General features: G+C 37.9%; 1 protein-coding gene and 1 non-coding gene across 6 annotated transcripts in view; one reads left to right on the top strand and one right to left on the bottom strand.

Moving 5' to 3' along the window:
* ZYG11A (zyg-11 family member A, cell cycle regulator) overlaps nucleotides 1-16,575 on the bottom strand; it is a 74,889-nt gene that overhangs the window by 37,949 nt on the left and 20,365 nt on the right. For all 5 annotated transcript variants that reach the window (XM_042951328.1, XM_042951329.1, XM_042951331.1 and 2 more), the window contains one exon: nucleotides 7,062-7,813. In XM_042951328.1, coding sequence (XP_042807262.1) covers nucleotides 7,062-7,813 — 752 coding nt within the window. The remainder of the gene's footprint in view (nucleotides 1-7,061; nucleotides 7,814-16,575) is intronic.
* On the top strand, nucleotides 6,356-6,462 carry LOC122228969. The gene has a single exon (XR_006206851.1). It is a non-coding gene; the product is annotated as a U6 spliceosomal RNA (small nuclear RNA).

Raw genomic sequence — 16,575 nt, 5'->3', positions numbered from 1 at the left:
TCTGCAAAGGAAATTATGAAAATAATTCCATTTACAATAATATAATAAAGTACTTAGGAATTAACCCAGGAGGTGACTTATATGGTGAAAACTACAAAACACTACTAAAAGATATTAAAGGCATAAAAACAGACATATATACCAATGGAATAGAATAGAAAGCCCCCAAATAATCCTTAGTATATATGGTCAAATGACTTTTACAAGGATGCCATGATCATTCAACAAGGAAAGCACAATCTTTTCAAGAAATTGTGCTGAGTAAACTGGATATGCATATGCAAAAGACTAAAGTTGGAGGCTCTTACTTTATATATAAAAAAATTAGAATGGATCAAAGACCTAAATGTAAGACCTAAAACTATAAAACTCTTAAAAGGATACACAGGGCAAAAACTTCATGACAATGGATTTGGCAATGACTTATTGCATAGGATACCAAAGACAGGCAACAAAAGAAAAAATATATATGTGATATATAAAACCTAAAATTTTTTAGAGTTTTGTGCATCAGAAGATAATATCAATAGTAAAAAGGCAACTCACAAAAAGAAAATATCAGCAAATCATATCTCTGGTAAGGGATTAAGATTCACAATATATTGAGAACTTCTATACTCAATAATGAAAAATAAGTAAACCCACTCAAAAATGGGCAAAGGACTTGAGCAGACCTTTCTCCAAAGAAGACAAACAAATGGCCAATAAGCTCATGAAACATGCTTAATAATCACTCATCAGTAGGGAAATGCAAATCAAAACTTCAAAGAGATACACCTCATACCCACTAGGATCATTACTGTTCAAAAACAGAAAATAATAAGTGTTGACAAGATGTGGAGAAACTGGAATGTTTACGCATTGTTTGTGGGAATATAAAATTGTACAGCTGCTATGAAAACAGTGTGACAGTTCCTCAACAAATTAAAAACAGAATTACCATATGATCCAGCAATTCTACCTCTGAGTCTGTATCAAAAGAACTGAAAGCAGGGTCTCAAAAAGATATATGAATAGTCTTATTGACAGCAGCATTATTCATAATAGCTGGAAGTAACACGGAACCAACCCAAGGGTCCATCGACAATAAATGGATAAGCAAAATGTGGTATATACATAACACACTTAATTCAACCTTAAAAAAGAAAGTAATTCTACAATATGTTACAACAAATGAACCTTGAGGACATTTATGCTAATGAAATAAGCCAATCACAAAAATACTGTATGATTCCACTTATGTACTTAGGCAAAATCACAGAAACAGAAAGTAGAATCGGGGTTACCAGGGTCTGGAGAGAGGGGGGAATGAGGAGTTAGTGTTTAATGGGTACATAGTCTCAGTTTTTCAAGATGAAAATAGCTATGGAAATGGATGGTGGTAATGGTTGCACAACTTTATGAAGGTGTTTAATACCATTGAACTGTACACTTAAATATGGTTAAGATGGTAAATTTTATGTTATGTATGTTTTGTCATCCAAAAAACTTAAAAGAATGGAAATATAGGGGTGTTTGGCTCAGTCAGTAGAGCATGTGCCTCTTGATCTCAGGGTCCTGAGTTTGAGCCCCATATTGGGGGTAAAGATTATTTTTTAAAAAAGAAGAAGAGGGGCGCCTGGGTGGCTCAGTCGGTTGAGCGGCCGACTTCGGCTCAGGTCATGATCTCGCGGTCCGTGAGTTCGAGCCCCGCGTCGGGCTCTGTGCTGACAGCTCAGAGCCTGGAGCCTGTTTCAGATTCTGTGTCTCCCTCTCTCTGACCCTCCCCCGTTCATGCTCTGTCTCTCTCTGTCTCAAAAATAAATAAACGTTAAAAAAAATAAATAAATAAAATAAAATAAAATAAAATAAAATAAAATAAAAGAAGAAAAAAGGAATGGAAATATGAACTGACATGGGGTGATTTTCAAGACATATTGTTAAGTAATAAATACAAAGTATATACTACCTATTGTGTAAGAAGAGGAAATAAGAGAACCTAAATACATCTGCTTAGTACCTTGATTAAACCCTCAGTCTGGTGGGGGGGGTGGGGGAGGAACTGCAAATAAATTTTCAATTCTTTTTAGCAGGCTTGTGTTTCACTATTCTGAAAACTCTTTTACATGTACTGTAGGATGAAGCAAACGTGCCAATGTTTTGAGAACCAAGGTTCTCACTGTGGAAAAGAGGAAATGCAAGCAAAGAACGCAGAAAGGCAAAGGAGAATGGTGTGAGGATGGACATTTGGAAGTATTACTCTGAAACTTATTTCATATATCTCCTTAGCCCTGTTTCCCAAAAGGGACTTAAAAACAAAAATATGCAGGGGTGCCTGGGTGGCTCAGTTGGTTAAGTGTCTGACTCTTGATTTCAGCTCAGGTCATGATCTCACAGTTCTTGAGTTCAAGTCCCACATTGAGTTCTGCACTGGCAGCATAGAGCCTGCTTGGGATTCTTTCTCTCCCTCTCTCCCTCTCTCTCTGCCCCTCCCGTCCTCTCATTCTCTCTCTCTCAAAATACACATTAAACAACAACAACAACAACAACAAAGATACCCCAACAACTAAGAACATACCTAGTACTCAGATATTGGTTTAATAAAAGGAACCAGGGCTCCTAGTAGAAATGCCAGAAGGGCTAGGAACAGGAAAGTATATGAAGCCTAAAACATCTTCATGTGCTAGAAAGTGAGGAAGTGATCAAAATAACAACAAAGGGGCACCTGGGTGGCTTAGTTGGTTCAATGTCCAACTTGGGCTAAAGTCATGATCTCGCAGATTGTGAGTCTGAGCCCTGCATCTGATTCACTGCTGTCTGCAGAGCCTGCTTCAGATCCTCTGTCCCCCTCCCCCCCTGCTCCTCCTCTGCTCACATTCTCTTTCAAAATAAATAACATTTTAAAAAATAAAATAAAAATCTTAAAAAATAATAATAGTAACAATTATAATAATGGAGACATGTAAATAACACAGGAGCCAGTATGAAGGAGCATCCATTGGCCAATCTGTAACAAACTGGGCATCAAAATAATTAAGGACAGTACTGAATTGTAAACCACTGAAAACAATAAGAATCAGTGAGTTCACATTGAAGTTGGGTTAGACAGACAGATGCAGAAGGCAGGGCTCTTCTTTATGGTAGGAGGACTAGATTTGAAAATCATCACTTTGCAACCATTCCAGTCAAGACTGGTTCAGGTAAGAATCATCAATGGATGCTAAATCCAGATTAGAAAGTTTGATGAGGACGAGGATATTTGCATAGTCTTCAAGTACACATCACTTATTAGTTGCAAGTGAAAAAAATACTATCCATATAGTATAGAAACAATACAATATTATATAGATAGTATTTTATCTATACTGGATATTTTATATAATATCTGGACAATACTTTGAATGTATGATGAAAAGTAACAGGACTAATGAGGCACACTGTGTGCTTCAGGATTGTATTCTTGAGACTGATACAACATGCCTCCCAAGGAATTCTGGCCAAAGATGAAGAACCTAATCATAAGGAAACATTCGACAAATCCAAAATGGAATATTCTTCCAAAAAGCCTACAAAACAAAGCTAGTCTGTATTCTTCAAAAATATCAATGTCACAAAGGACAGGAAGGACTAAGGCACTCTTCCACATTAAAAATGTAAAACAATGGATATATTCTAAAATTTTTAAAAAAGTTTTATGACCATCCAGATCTAAGAGCTGAAAAAGAAACAAAGGATTAACCACATGACCAAGCAGAAGACCAGATAACTGTTGCCTCACCCTCTCTTCTTGGCTTCCTGAAGATGCCATTATAAAACAATCTTCAGAAGGGATCCCCGCCACACCCCACCAGGGGGTTCACAAGGATTTCCTACCAAATGAAGATGTGTGTGGCTCTTAATACTAATAGTGGATGCCCTTTCTGCCTATTTTATTTTTTATTTTTATATTTTAAAATAAGCTCCATGCTCAACATGGGGCTTGAACTCATGACCCGGAGATCAAGAGTTGCACGCTATACAGACTGAGCCAGCCAAGCGCCCCCACTTTCTGCCCATTTTAAAAGAATTAAGTACATGCTGCCCATTCTAATTTGGGGTACAATAAATAACGTATTTGTTGTGTTTAAAGGTCTTTGCTTACATTTGATTTTATTCATGTTAATGCAAGCAAATTTTTGATCAACCTAAATAACAAAGATACTTAGTATACTTTGCATCTGATCTAAAACATATATATTTCCATTAAATAAAGTTTTTCTGAACCATTTAAATTTTAAATTTGCCATACCTTACACTCCACAGAAGGCTGGCTTAAGATCTTTAGAGTTTCTTAGTACTGGGAAGACTGTGGTTTCTCCTCTCCATCCCAACAATATCTAACACCGTATAGAATGCATACTTTAAAGTTTTCAAAATAAACTAAACTTACATGTATACCAGGTAAGTTTACTGAAACACAGCTTCACATTTTCTTTTGGTGTACCCACTTTGACAGTACCTTAACTACATGCATAATCCCTCTGCAGAATATTCCAGCATTTGTCCCATATTATTGCATATACCAAGAGTTTGTACTAAAAAAAATTTTTCCCCTGATAGCTGTGGTCTTTTGATCATTGTGACACTAAATGCTATTAATCTGAAACAGGCCTAAGTATACATTCCCAGTAAACAATTCTCTACATATCTAATCTGAAAGTTCTCACTATTATCTCTAATTCTAGCCTAATTAATTGATGGCTTACACCTTCATTAGACATGCCAGAAAATTAAAAAGACTTCAAAATACAATTGCTATTTTCAAATCAAAAGAATAAAAATATGTAAACAGCTCTCTCCTTTTCTCTGTCATCGTGGGGTATGCGGCTGACTATCTCCCACCATGTCTTCTCATAAGACTTTCAGGACCAAATAATTCCTGGCCAAGAAACAAAAGCAGAAGTGTTCCATTCCCTAGTCGACTCACAAGAAAACTGGTAATAAAAATCAGGTACCAAAAAAAAAAAAAGAAGGTATAGCTCCAAGAGGAAGCATTGGAGAAGAACCAAGCTGGGTCTACAATGGATTGCACATGAGATGGCACACGTATTTATGTTGCATGAAGGTAATGTGCTCATATCCTATCATTCTGTAAACATCACTTCTACCAGAACAACAGACATGTTTTATAGGTGAAATGATTTTCCTGTCACTGTGCTTCTGCACCAGTAGGCTGGTTCAGTAATAAATGTAAGAGGCCTTTCGTTTGAGGAAAAAAAGAACAAAAATGTGAAAAAAAACTGGGGTGCCTGGCTGGCTCAGTCAGTGGAGCATGTGTCTCTTAGTCTCCCAGTTGTGAGTTCAATCCCATGGTGGGTGTAGGGCCTACATTAATAGATAGATAGATAGATAGACAGACAGACAGACAGACAGACAGATGAAAAACAAGTAATGACTGCAAATCATTTTACTCTCTCAGCCTAGAAAGAATTACGTATGGTATAATTAAAAAGCATTTCAAAACAATGGTTCTGAACCTTGGCCGCACATTAGAAATACCTGGGAGTTTTCAAAATTTTGATGCCCACACCAAGTCCCAGACCAATTAAATCAGAATCTCTGGGAGATAGGACACAGGCATCAGTATATTTTAAAGCTTCCCAAGTGATCACAAAGTACAGCCGAGGTAGAAAACCACTGTTTTAAAAAAGAAATACTTTAGGGGCACCTGGGTGGTTCAATCGGTTAAGCATCAGACTTCTGATTTCAGCTCAGGTCATGATATCACGGTTCATGGGGTTGGGCCCCGCAAGGGGCTCCATGATGGCATTGTGGGAGCCTGCTTAGGATTCTCTCTCTGCCCCTCCTGCACTCTCTCTCAAAATATAAATAAATAAATGAAATATTCTGAAACAAAAATATTTAAATTTGTGGGTTTTTAAATTTTTAATGTTTATTTATTTTAAAATTTTTAAATGTTTATTTATATTTGAGATGGAGAGAGAGACAGTGCATGAGGAGGGGAGGGGCAGAGACAGAGACAGAATCTGAAGCAGGCTCCAGGCTCCAAGCTGTTAGCACAGAGCCCAACGTGGGGCTGAAAGTCACAAGCCATGAGATCATGACCTGAGCTGAAGTCAGATGCTCAACCGACTGAGCCACCCAGGCGCCTCTAACGTTTATTTTTGAGAGAGAGAGAGAGAGACAGAGACAGAGAAAAAGTGTGAGCAAAGGAGGGGCAGAAAGAGAGGGAGACACAGAATCCAAAGCAGGCTGCGGGCTCCAAGCTGTCAGCACAGAGCCCAATGCAGGGCTCGAACCCACGAGCCGTGAGATCATGACCTGAGCTGAACCCAGGCACCCCAATGTGTGTTGCTTTAAAAACAGCACCATGAGTGCTTGCTTCAGCAATAAGCTAAAACTAAAACTGAAACAATACAGAAAAGATTAGCACGGCTCCTGTGCAAGGATAACAGGCAAATTCATAAAGTGTTCCGTATTTAAAAAACAAAAAACAAAAAAAACCAGCATCATGATTGGCTATAAACTTACTCTGGCAATGTTCCAAACTTTTTTTCTTAAGACCCTTTTCAAAACTGTTTTCTCTCAAACCTTCAGCAAAAACATTGATCACTGCCTTACTAATTATATTTAGCTGTCAACAGAGGTGAACAGAGCAAGTTTTAGAGTCACAAAGACTTGGATAAAAGTCCTAGCTCTACCGTTTAATAGGTAGTTATAGGATTATGGATAAGAAGTTTAACCTAAGCTTCCACTTCCTCATCTATAAAATGGGAGGATTAAAGAGGAAAACAACATGCACAAAGTGGCATCTGGCATATAGGCGGGGATGCATAAATGGCTATACTTATCATATCAAACTAGATTAGAAGACCTGCACGCCAGGACCATATCTTGCTTTAGGTTGTAATTCCACAACCTACCACATAGTAGCTACACAATCATTTTTGTTACGCTCGCTCCATAAGGATTTTTTATCTGTCTTTGTAACCCTAATACCTAGCACAGATTCTGTTTTACAACAAAAGCCTAATAATGTTCTAAACAAATGAAAACAAACTTATTTCAGATAAAAAACAAACCCTCAAGCCTTGCTTTGCAGTAAAGAAGTCAGAATAACCAGCATCCGTAGCCAACAGTCCCACAAATTGCATCGCAGGCCGCTGCCGTATAAACAGTTCTACAGCTCCATCGGTGATACAACTGCCCCCCGATATATCCAGTGACACAACATTAGGCAGAATATCCTTTTGCTGCAGCAAATGAAAAGCCAGATCTGATTTGAGTTGCCTGTGATCAGAAATATCAAGGTGAAGCAGACATTTAAGTTCTCTAATAACTGCAAGAATCTGTGGTTTGGTCATGGTCAGACACTTTAGATAGTGCATTGTGAGAGATTTGAGTCGATCTTTACAGGCGAGGAGTGCAGAGATGTTAGTGACCATAGTATTGGAGATATCCAAGCTTTCCAGTTTTGGTAACTGAGAAACGTTAGCCAGGTCTTCACTATGAAAACAAACATTGAAAACACTTAAAACGCGAAGACCGGTGAGCTGACCAAAGAACAGTAATCTGGAATCCTGAGGGATGCTCGTTGAGTCCAACAGGAGACACCGAAGGTTTTGCTGGATCCAGCTATTGCTGCAGAGTCCACTTATGATGTCTGGAATTGGGAGGTCAGTGTGCACTGCAGTAGCATCCAGTTCAATGACTTTGTGATGACAGAAGGCTTTTGTGAATGCAGCTGTCGAGATTTTGGCTTTTTGAATATTGACCAGCTTCAGTTTCATTTGGTTGCCTTGGAAAATGCTCGCTGTTCTATCAGTCAGCTTGCCTATAAGAAAACCAGAACCAGCTTGTAATAACAACTAAATCCCATGCCTTTTCCAGGAAGCATTGTGGTCAATGAACAATGACAGATGCCAATAATAATAATGACTATATTTACTGCTCATTCTGTGGCAAGAATTGTTCTAACCCCGTTACTGAGATCACCTCATTTATTCTTTATAATAATACTATAATACTATTAATTACTATCTTATAAGATACTAGAGCTTAAAGATGTTAAGTGACTTGCTCAAAGTCAAAATATGTGGCGGAATCAGGAATCAAAACCAGTTTGACTCCAGAGCCCACAGTTTTATCCACAGCAACCGTGCTCACAAAAAATAAAATAAAAATAAAAATAAAAAAATAAAATAAAATAAAATAGATAAATAAGTACATATGTGCAATATACAAATAACACTACCAATGATTAGTTTAACTAAATTAATAGATAGCCTTTAACAAGTCACTTACCACTCTAGGCCTCATTTTGCTCATCTATAAAATGAATGGGTTGTACTAGATTTTATTTAGAAGAGATTTACCAAGCATCTTCTGTGTGTGACATTCTATGTTAAGTAATGGTCACACAAGGTAATTAGATACCTGTGACCACAAGGAATTCAGTCTAGGAAGGCACATCAGGTAAACAAATGATTATAATAGTGTATTACACGCAATAGTAAATTGCACCATGTATTAAATTAGTACAGATGAGATTAACTTTGGGAAAAGTTCTTAAGACTAAATATTAGTTTGGGGGTGGGGGCAGAGAGAATGGAAGAACTTATCAAAGACAGGGAGGCAAAGAACAGCAGATTACGTGGAAAGACCCCAAGCAGATTAGCATTACTGGAATACGGTGGTGTAAAAGGGAAGGATGGCTAGAAAGAAAAGTAGAAAGGAAGGTAAAAAGCAGATGCAGCCTGCAGACAAAGTTATGAAACCCAGACTTTTTTTTTATCCTATGCACAATAAGGAACAATTCAATTTTGAAGCAGAAAAATGAATGGTCATTGGGGCACCTGGGTGGCTCAGTCAGTTAAGTGTCCAAATTCAGCTCAGGTCATGATCTCACAGTTCATGGGTTCAAGGCCCATATCAGGTTCTATGCTGACAGCTCAGAGCCTGGAGCCTGCTTCAGATTCTGTATCTCCCTCCCCGCCCCCCCTCTTGCTCTTGCTCTCGCTCTCTCTCTGCCCCTCCCCCACTCATGTCCTATCTCTTAAAATTAAATAAAAACATTAAAAAATTTAATTAAAAAAATAGTCATAATTATATTTTTAGAAAGACCAATTATGTGACTGTAAAGGAATTAGGATGGTGTCTGATGGAAGATGGGGCAAGAGATTATTGATGCTTCTCATAATGCAAGATAAAAGTTTAAAACAGGGCTGACAGAACATGGTGGCTGAACAGAATGGGGGAAAGAACTGAGAGAAAAAGGTATATAAGCTGATTCCCACCTTTTCAGTTTGAGCTGGGCTGTGCTACCAAGACAGGAGGAAGAAAGTCCCTATACTTCAGATTTTGAGGAAGAATTTAGTACACTGATTCATACATTTATTCAACAAACACTGAATGTTCACTGTATGCAAAGTGCTATGCTTCACAGTGAATGAGACAGACATGGCTTCATATACCATCATGGAGTTTACCTACACTCTAGAGGGAGAATACCAGACAAGCAGAAAATATCTAACATTAAAAATGTAGTAAGTGAGGGGTGCCTGGGTGGCTGAGTTGGTTGAGCTTCTAAGTTGGGTTCAGGTTGTGATCTCATGGTTTGTGAGTTGGAGCCCCACATCAGGCTTACTGCTCTCAGCATGGAGCCCGCTTGGGATCCTTTGTCCCTCCTCTGTCTCTGCCCTCCCTGCTCGCTTGCTCTTTCTCTCTCAAAAAATAAACATTTTTTAAAAATGTATTGAGTGAATTAAAAACAGAACTATGCTACAATCCAATAATCAGACTATTTGGTATTTATCCAAAGAATACAAAAATACTAATTCAAAGGGATACATACACCCCTATGTTTAAAGAATCATTACATATTAATAGCAAAATTATGGAAACAGCCTAAGTGTCTTACCGATTGATGACTAGATAAAGATACAGGGAGAAAAAAAAAGATGTGGTATGTATATATATAACACACAATGAAATACTACTCAGCCATAAAAAATAATGAAATCTTGGGGCGCCTGGGTGGCTCAGTCGGTTAAGCGGCTGACTTTGGCTCAGGTCATGATCTCACGGTCCGTGAGTTCGAGCCCCGCGTCGGGCTCTGTGCTGACAGCTCAGAGCCTGGAGCCTGCTTCAGATTCTGTGTCTCCCTCTCTCTCTGACCCTCCCTGTTCATGCTCTGTCTCTCTCTCTCTCAAAAATAAATAAACATTAAAAAAATGAAAAAAAAAATAATGAAATCTTCCCATGTGCAACAACATGGATGGAGCAAGAGGGTATTATGCTAAGGGAAATAAGTCAGTCAGAGAAAGACAAATACCATATGATTTCACTCCTATGTGGAGCTTACAAAACAAAAAAAAGTGAAAAAGGGAGAGAGAGAGCCAAACCAAGAAACAGACTCTTAACTACAGAGAACAGACCGATGGGTTACCAGATGGGAGGTGGGTGGGAGGATGGGTTAACATAGATGCCAGGGATTAAGAAATACACTTGTTATGAGCACTGGGTGTTGTAGGTTAAGTGCTGAATCACTATATTGTATACCTGAAAGTAATATTACACTGTATGTTAAATAACTCAAATTTAAATTAAAAAATTTTTGAAATGTAGTAAGGGGCACCTGGGTGGCTCAGTGGGTTAAGCATCTGACTCTTGATCTCAGCTCAGGTCGTGATCTTACACTTCGTGAGACTGAGTCCCATTTTGGGCACTCTGCTGACAGCAGAGCCTGCTAGGGATTCTCTCTCTCCCTCTCTCTGCCCCTCTCCTGCTCACGCATGCGCTCTCTCTCCCTCAAAATAAAAAATAAATAAAATAAAATAAAATAAAATAAAATAAAATAAAATAAAATAAAATAAAATAAAATAAAATAAAATAAAACAAAACAAAACAAAATAAAATAAATGTAGTGAGAGTTCTAAAGGAAACAAACAAGAACATGATAGAGGGGTAAGGAAATGAAGAAGGAAAACAAGAATCCTGTCTCTCTGAGGAGGCTGAGGAGGTGATGTTTAAGCTAAGACCTGAAGGACATGAAAGGTGAAGGCAGTAGTTGTCATTCTAGATGGAAGGAAAAGCTGAAGTCCTGATGTGGGAAACAGGTTGGCTTTTTCTGTGAAATAAGAGCAAACCAGTATGGCTGAAGCACAGTTGATGAGGGGATACCAGCATCTGACAGGTTAGAGACAGAGGCAAAAAGAGTCAATCGTGCAGACCAGGGCAAGAAACTGACTTTTTACCCTAAGTACAAGGAGAAGCCTTTCAAGAGTGACAGAGGTAATGTCCAGATCTGATTAAACTTTAAGAGGACTGTTTGCTGTGTGGCAGAGCTTGCCAAGGGGCAAAAGTAGAAGTGAAGAGAGTGCATATGAGGTCAGAGGAAAGGAAAGAAAAGGTATCTATGATAGGAGGTAAGAGGAAAAGAATGAGATATAGATTTGAAAGTAGAAAATGTTTCAGTATTACCAAGGAGAGAAGAAGAAATGAAAAATGTCACTAAACAAATAGGTAGATGGTCATTTTGGAGATGGGGAAAAATGGCAGTGTAGTAGATGCTGCAATAGGACACCTAGATCCTTTTTAGGAACAAAGGACTTACTACTAGATCTGTTGGGAGTGCCAACAGCTAACAGCCCTCATCTATGGGGACTACGCTGGCTGTAATCCAATGGGACAAACAGTTGTCCCACCCAAGGTCACACCACTTCCCCATGCAGACCCATTTCCAAAACTGAGTTGGGAGGTATAAGGTCCAGCGTTCACAGACCAGCTCAACACAGATCTGAATAGTTGAGGATTTTTGCATCTGTGTTCATGACAGAGATTTGTCAGTAGTTTTCTTTTATAACATCTGTGTGGTTTTGCTGTTAGGGTAATGCTGGCCTCAAAGAATGAGTTAGGAACTATGTCCTCTGTTTCTATTCTCTGAAAGAAATTATAGAAGAATTATGGTATAATATAATCCTCAACAAAATATTAGTAAACTGAATCCAACAATGTATAAAAAGAATTCTACACCACAACCAAACAGATCTGAGTAGTTGTTACACCTTCAGAATTCCCCAAAATATCAGTTGGCATTCTAGATTCTATAGATTTTAAACCTACAAGACTGAAGTATAAACACTTGAAATTAACGGGCACAAAGACAGTATTTAAAACTGTGGGAATGGATAACATGGGAATGTAAAAGAAGGAGCAAGACAAAGGTACCGAAAACATTTACATTTAAGGTCAGTAGAATGAGGAATAACAGTCATAATAGCAACTAACAGCTGTTGAATGTTCTAAACGTTTTAGATATATTAACTCTCCAAATCCTCATAAAACCCAATGAGGTAGGGATTATTGTTAGCCACATTTTGCAGATGAGTTGAGGCATACTAAAGTTAAGTAGCTGGCCCAAGGAAACATCTAATAGTCATGACTGTACAAACCTAGACAGTCTGGCATCAGAGCCAGATATCTTAAAACTTTAATTTGTACTGTCTTTCAAGGGGAGCTAGATAAGGAAACAGATCAGCAGCACAGCCACTGAGGAAGGAAGAAAACCAGAAAAATATGATGACTGAGCAGCCCAGAGAAGAAATGGCAGTATATCCATGAGGCATCCTGGATATGCGGTTCTAGAGCTTAAAATAAAAGTACTGTGCTGGGAACTCTGGGGAATCGGAGAATAAGTGGTAGCTAAACAACAAGAACAAAAATTTAAAAAGATTACCCACAGACCTAAAGAGTGTATAAAGTGAGATGGGTACCCAAGATGGAACCTTAAGGAATATAAAACACTTAAGGGATATATAGAAAAACAGGAGCATACAAGGAAATTATGGCAGAGTAACCAAGGATACAAGAAAAAAACAGAAAAATGAAATACTCTGAAGTCAGAAAGGTCAAGAGTAATTAATACTAAAAGTCAAAGGTACAAGAATTCTCTGATGATTTAATGGATCTAGGCAATGACCATCTATGACCACCAAAATCACAAAACCATCCGGACAACCAGACTTAATTAATCCCCTTAAGGAAGTACAAGGTACAACCAAAACCATCAAACCTGAATACGATCAAGCCTCTACCTCTAACTTTCAATTTATAGGGATTACAGGGATCAAAGGAATAGTCAAAATCACAGCACTGTCAAACAATGGAAAAATCCAGATTGTGGGAAAACACTACAGAAAAACTACCACAATTTCTTTAAAAAAATTAAATAACTGGGGGCACTGGGGTGGCTCAGTCGGTTAAGTATCTGACTCTTGACTTCAGCTCAGGTGTTGATCTCATGATTCCTAAGATGGAGCCCTGCATCTAGCTCCCACACTGACGGTGGGGAGCCTGCTTGGGATTCTTTCTCTTCCTCTCTCTGCCCCTCCCCTGCTCACAAGCATGCATGTGGTCTCTCTCTCAAAATAAGTAAATAAACATTTTAAAAAGTAAAATAAATATATAAAAATAACTGTAAAATCTCTAAACAAACAGAGATTAAACAATCCACTTCTAAACAAACATATGGAGGGGTGCCTGGGTGGGTCAGTCGGTTAAGCGTCTGACTTAGGCTCAGGTCATGTCTCACAGCTCATGGGTTTGAGCCCTGTGTTGGGCTCTGTGCTGACAGCTCAGAGCCTGGAACCTGCTTTGGATTCTGTGTCTTCCTCTCTCTCTCTTCCTTTCTCCCACTTGCACTCTCTCTCAAAAATAAACAAACATTAAAAAAATATATATGGATCAAGGAAGAAATCTCAAGAGAAATTTTAAATTGTTTTTTGGGTTTTTTTTTCTATTTTATTCTTTTCCCAAGTTTTTATTTAAATTACAATTAGTTAATTACAGTGTAATAAGAGAAATTTTAAATTTGGAACAATATGAAAACACAATTTATCAAAATTAGTGGGATAAAGTGAAAGCAGTGCTTAGAGGAAAAATGACAGCTCTGAATACATATAAGAGAAAAGAAAGATCTAAAATCAATCATCTTGGGGCATCTGGCTGGCTCACTCCGAGGAGCATGAGACTCTTAGTCTCAGGGTTGTGAGATAAAGCCCACCTATTGGGTGTAGAGATTACTTAAAAATAAAATATTAATAAATAAATAATTTTTAAGAATAAAATAAAATCAATCATTTAAATTTCCACCTTAGGAAACTAGAAAAAGAACAAATTAGGGATGCCTACGTGGCTGAGTCGGTGGAGCATCCACTCTTGATTTCAGCTCAGGTTGTGATCTCGGTTTGTGGGTTCAAGCCCCACATCAGGCTCTGCGTTCACAGTGTGCAGCCTGCTTGGGATTCTCTCTCCCTCCTTCTCTGCCCCTCCCCTGCTCACGTGTGTGCACGTTCTCTCTCCCACAAAATAAATAAACATTAAAAAAAAAAAAAAAAAAAGAGAACAAATTAAATCCAAATTAAACAGAGGAAAAGAAATAGTAAGAATTAGAACAGAAATCAGTGAAATTGAAAATGTGAAATCAATATAAATCAATAGAGAAAAATCAACAAAACCAAAAGCTGGTTACTTAAAAAGTCCAGGTTAAGTTTAAAAAAAAAAAAAAAAGAAGAAAAAAAAAAAAAGAGGAGACAAATTACTAGTATCAGAAATGAAAGAGAAGGGACACATGGGTGGCTCAGTGGCTCAGTCGGACTGAGCATCCGACTCTTGATTTCAGCTCTGGTCTTGACCCCAGTGTCATAGGATTGAGCCCCACATCATTCTCTCTCTCTCTCCTAATAAATAAACTTAAAAAAAAAAAAAATAGAAGCAGAGGACATATGGACATACTTCCTAACTAATTCTTTGAGGCAAGCATTACCCTAACAGCAAAACCACACAGATAATTACAAAAGAAAACTACTGATAAATCTCTCTTATGAACACAGATGCAAAAATTCTCAACAAAATATCAGTAAACCAAATCCTCAACAAAACACTAGCAAACCGAATCCAAAAACATATAAGAAGAAATCTGTACCACAACCAAATGGATTTATCCCAGGTATAGAAGGCTGGCTCAACATTCAAACATCAATTAATGTAACCCATCACATGCAAAAAGGAAAATCACATGATCATATCAATAAATGAAAAAAAAAAGCATTTGACAAATCCAACATTCATTCCTAATAACAACTCTAAGTAAACTACAAATAGAGATGAATTTCCTCAACTTGAAAACTATTTACAAAAAATCTACAACTAACATACTTAATGGTGAGAAATTCAAAACTTTCTCACTAAGATAAGGTACAACACAAGGATGTCGCCTCTCACCACTCCTTTTAAACACTGTACTGGAAGTCCTTGCTAATGCAATAAGACAAGACAGAGAAAAAAGAGATTAGGAAGGAAGACATAAAGCTCTTTGTTCACGGGTGACATATTATTTATGTGGAAAATCAGAAAGAATCACAAAAAAATAAAACAAAACAAAAAAACAACGCCTGGAACTAATATTACAGCAAGATTGCACAATACAAGGTTACTATACAAAAGTGACTAGCTTTCCTATATACCAACAATGAAAAAGGGAATTTGACATTAAATAGAATACCATTTACATCAACACCCCAAAACAATGAAATATTTAAGTATAAATCTAAAAAATTTTGTACAAGATCTATATGAGGAAAACTAGAAAACTGATAAATGAAATCAAAGAACTAAATAAGTGGGAGAGATATTCTATGTTCATGAACAGGAAGATTCAATGTTATAAAATATCATTTTTTTGCATTATTCAGCCATAAAAAAGAAAGAAATCTTACCATTGGCAACAACATGGATGCAGCTAGAGACTATAATGCTCAGTGAAATAAGTCAGTCAGAGAAAGACAAATACCATATGATTTCACTTATATGTGGAATTTAAGAAACAGATGAGCAAAGAGGAAAAAAGAGAGGGCGAGAGAGAGAAAAATAAGCTAAGAAACAACTCTTAACTGTGGAGAACAAACACTCCTGTTACCAGACTGGAGGGAGGTAGGGGTATGGGTGAAATGGGTGATGGGGCTAAGAAGTGCACTTGTGATGAACATTGGGTGACGTATGGAACTGCTGAATCACTATATTGCACACATGAAACTAATATAACACTGTATGTTAACTACACTGGAATTAAAAAAAATTTTTAGGGGCACCTGGGTGGCTCAGTGGGCAGAGCATCCGGCTTTGGCTCAGGTCGAACTCTCAGTTCGTGAGTTCGAGCCCATACCGGACTTGCTGTTGAAAGCCTGTCAGCACAGAGCCTGCTTCAGATCCTCTGTTCCCCTCTCTGCCCCTGCCCACTTGCACTCTCCCCCAACATAAATAAATATCCAAACAAAAAAAATTTTTTTTCAAGTTATCAGTTTTCCCCAGGTTGATATACAGATACAATGCAGTCTTAATAAAAATCCTAGCAGGTTATTTTGTGAATATCAATAAACTGGTTCTAAAGTTTATATTCGCCTGGGTGGCTCAGTCAGTTGAGCTTCAGCTCAGGTCATGATCTCACGGTCCATGAGTTCGAGCCCCATGTCAGGCTCTGTGCTGACAGCTCGGAGCCTGGAGCCTGCTTCAGATTCTGTGTCTCCCTCTCTCTCTGAC

Source organism: Panthera leo, chromosome C1 (genome assembly GCF_018350215.1).
Source record: "Panthera leo isolate Ple1 chromosome C1, P.leo_Ple1_pat1.1, whole genome shotgun sequence".
NCBI lineage: Eukaryota > Metazoa > Chordata > Mammalia > Carnivora > Felidae > Panthera > Panthera leo.
The sequence above is the reverse complement of the archived record's forward strand: the minus strand, read 5'-3'. Positions and strand labels throughout refer to the sequence as shown.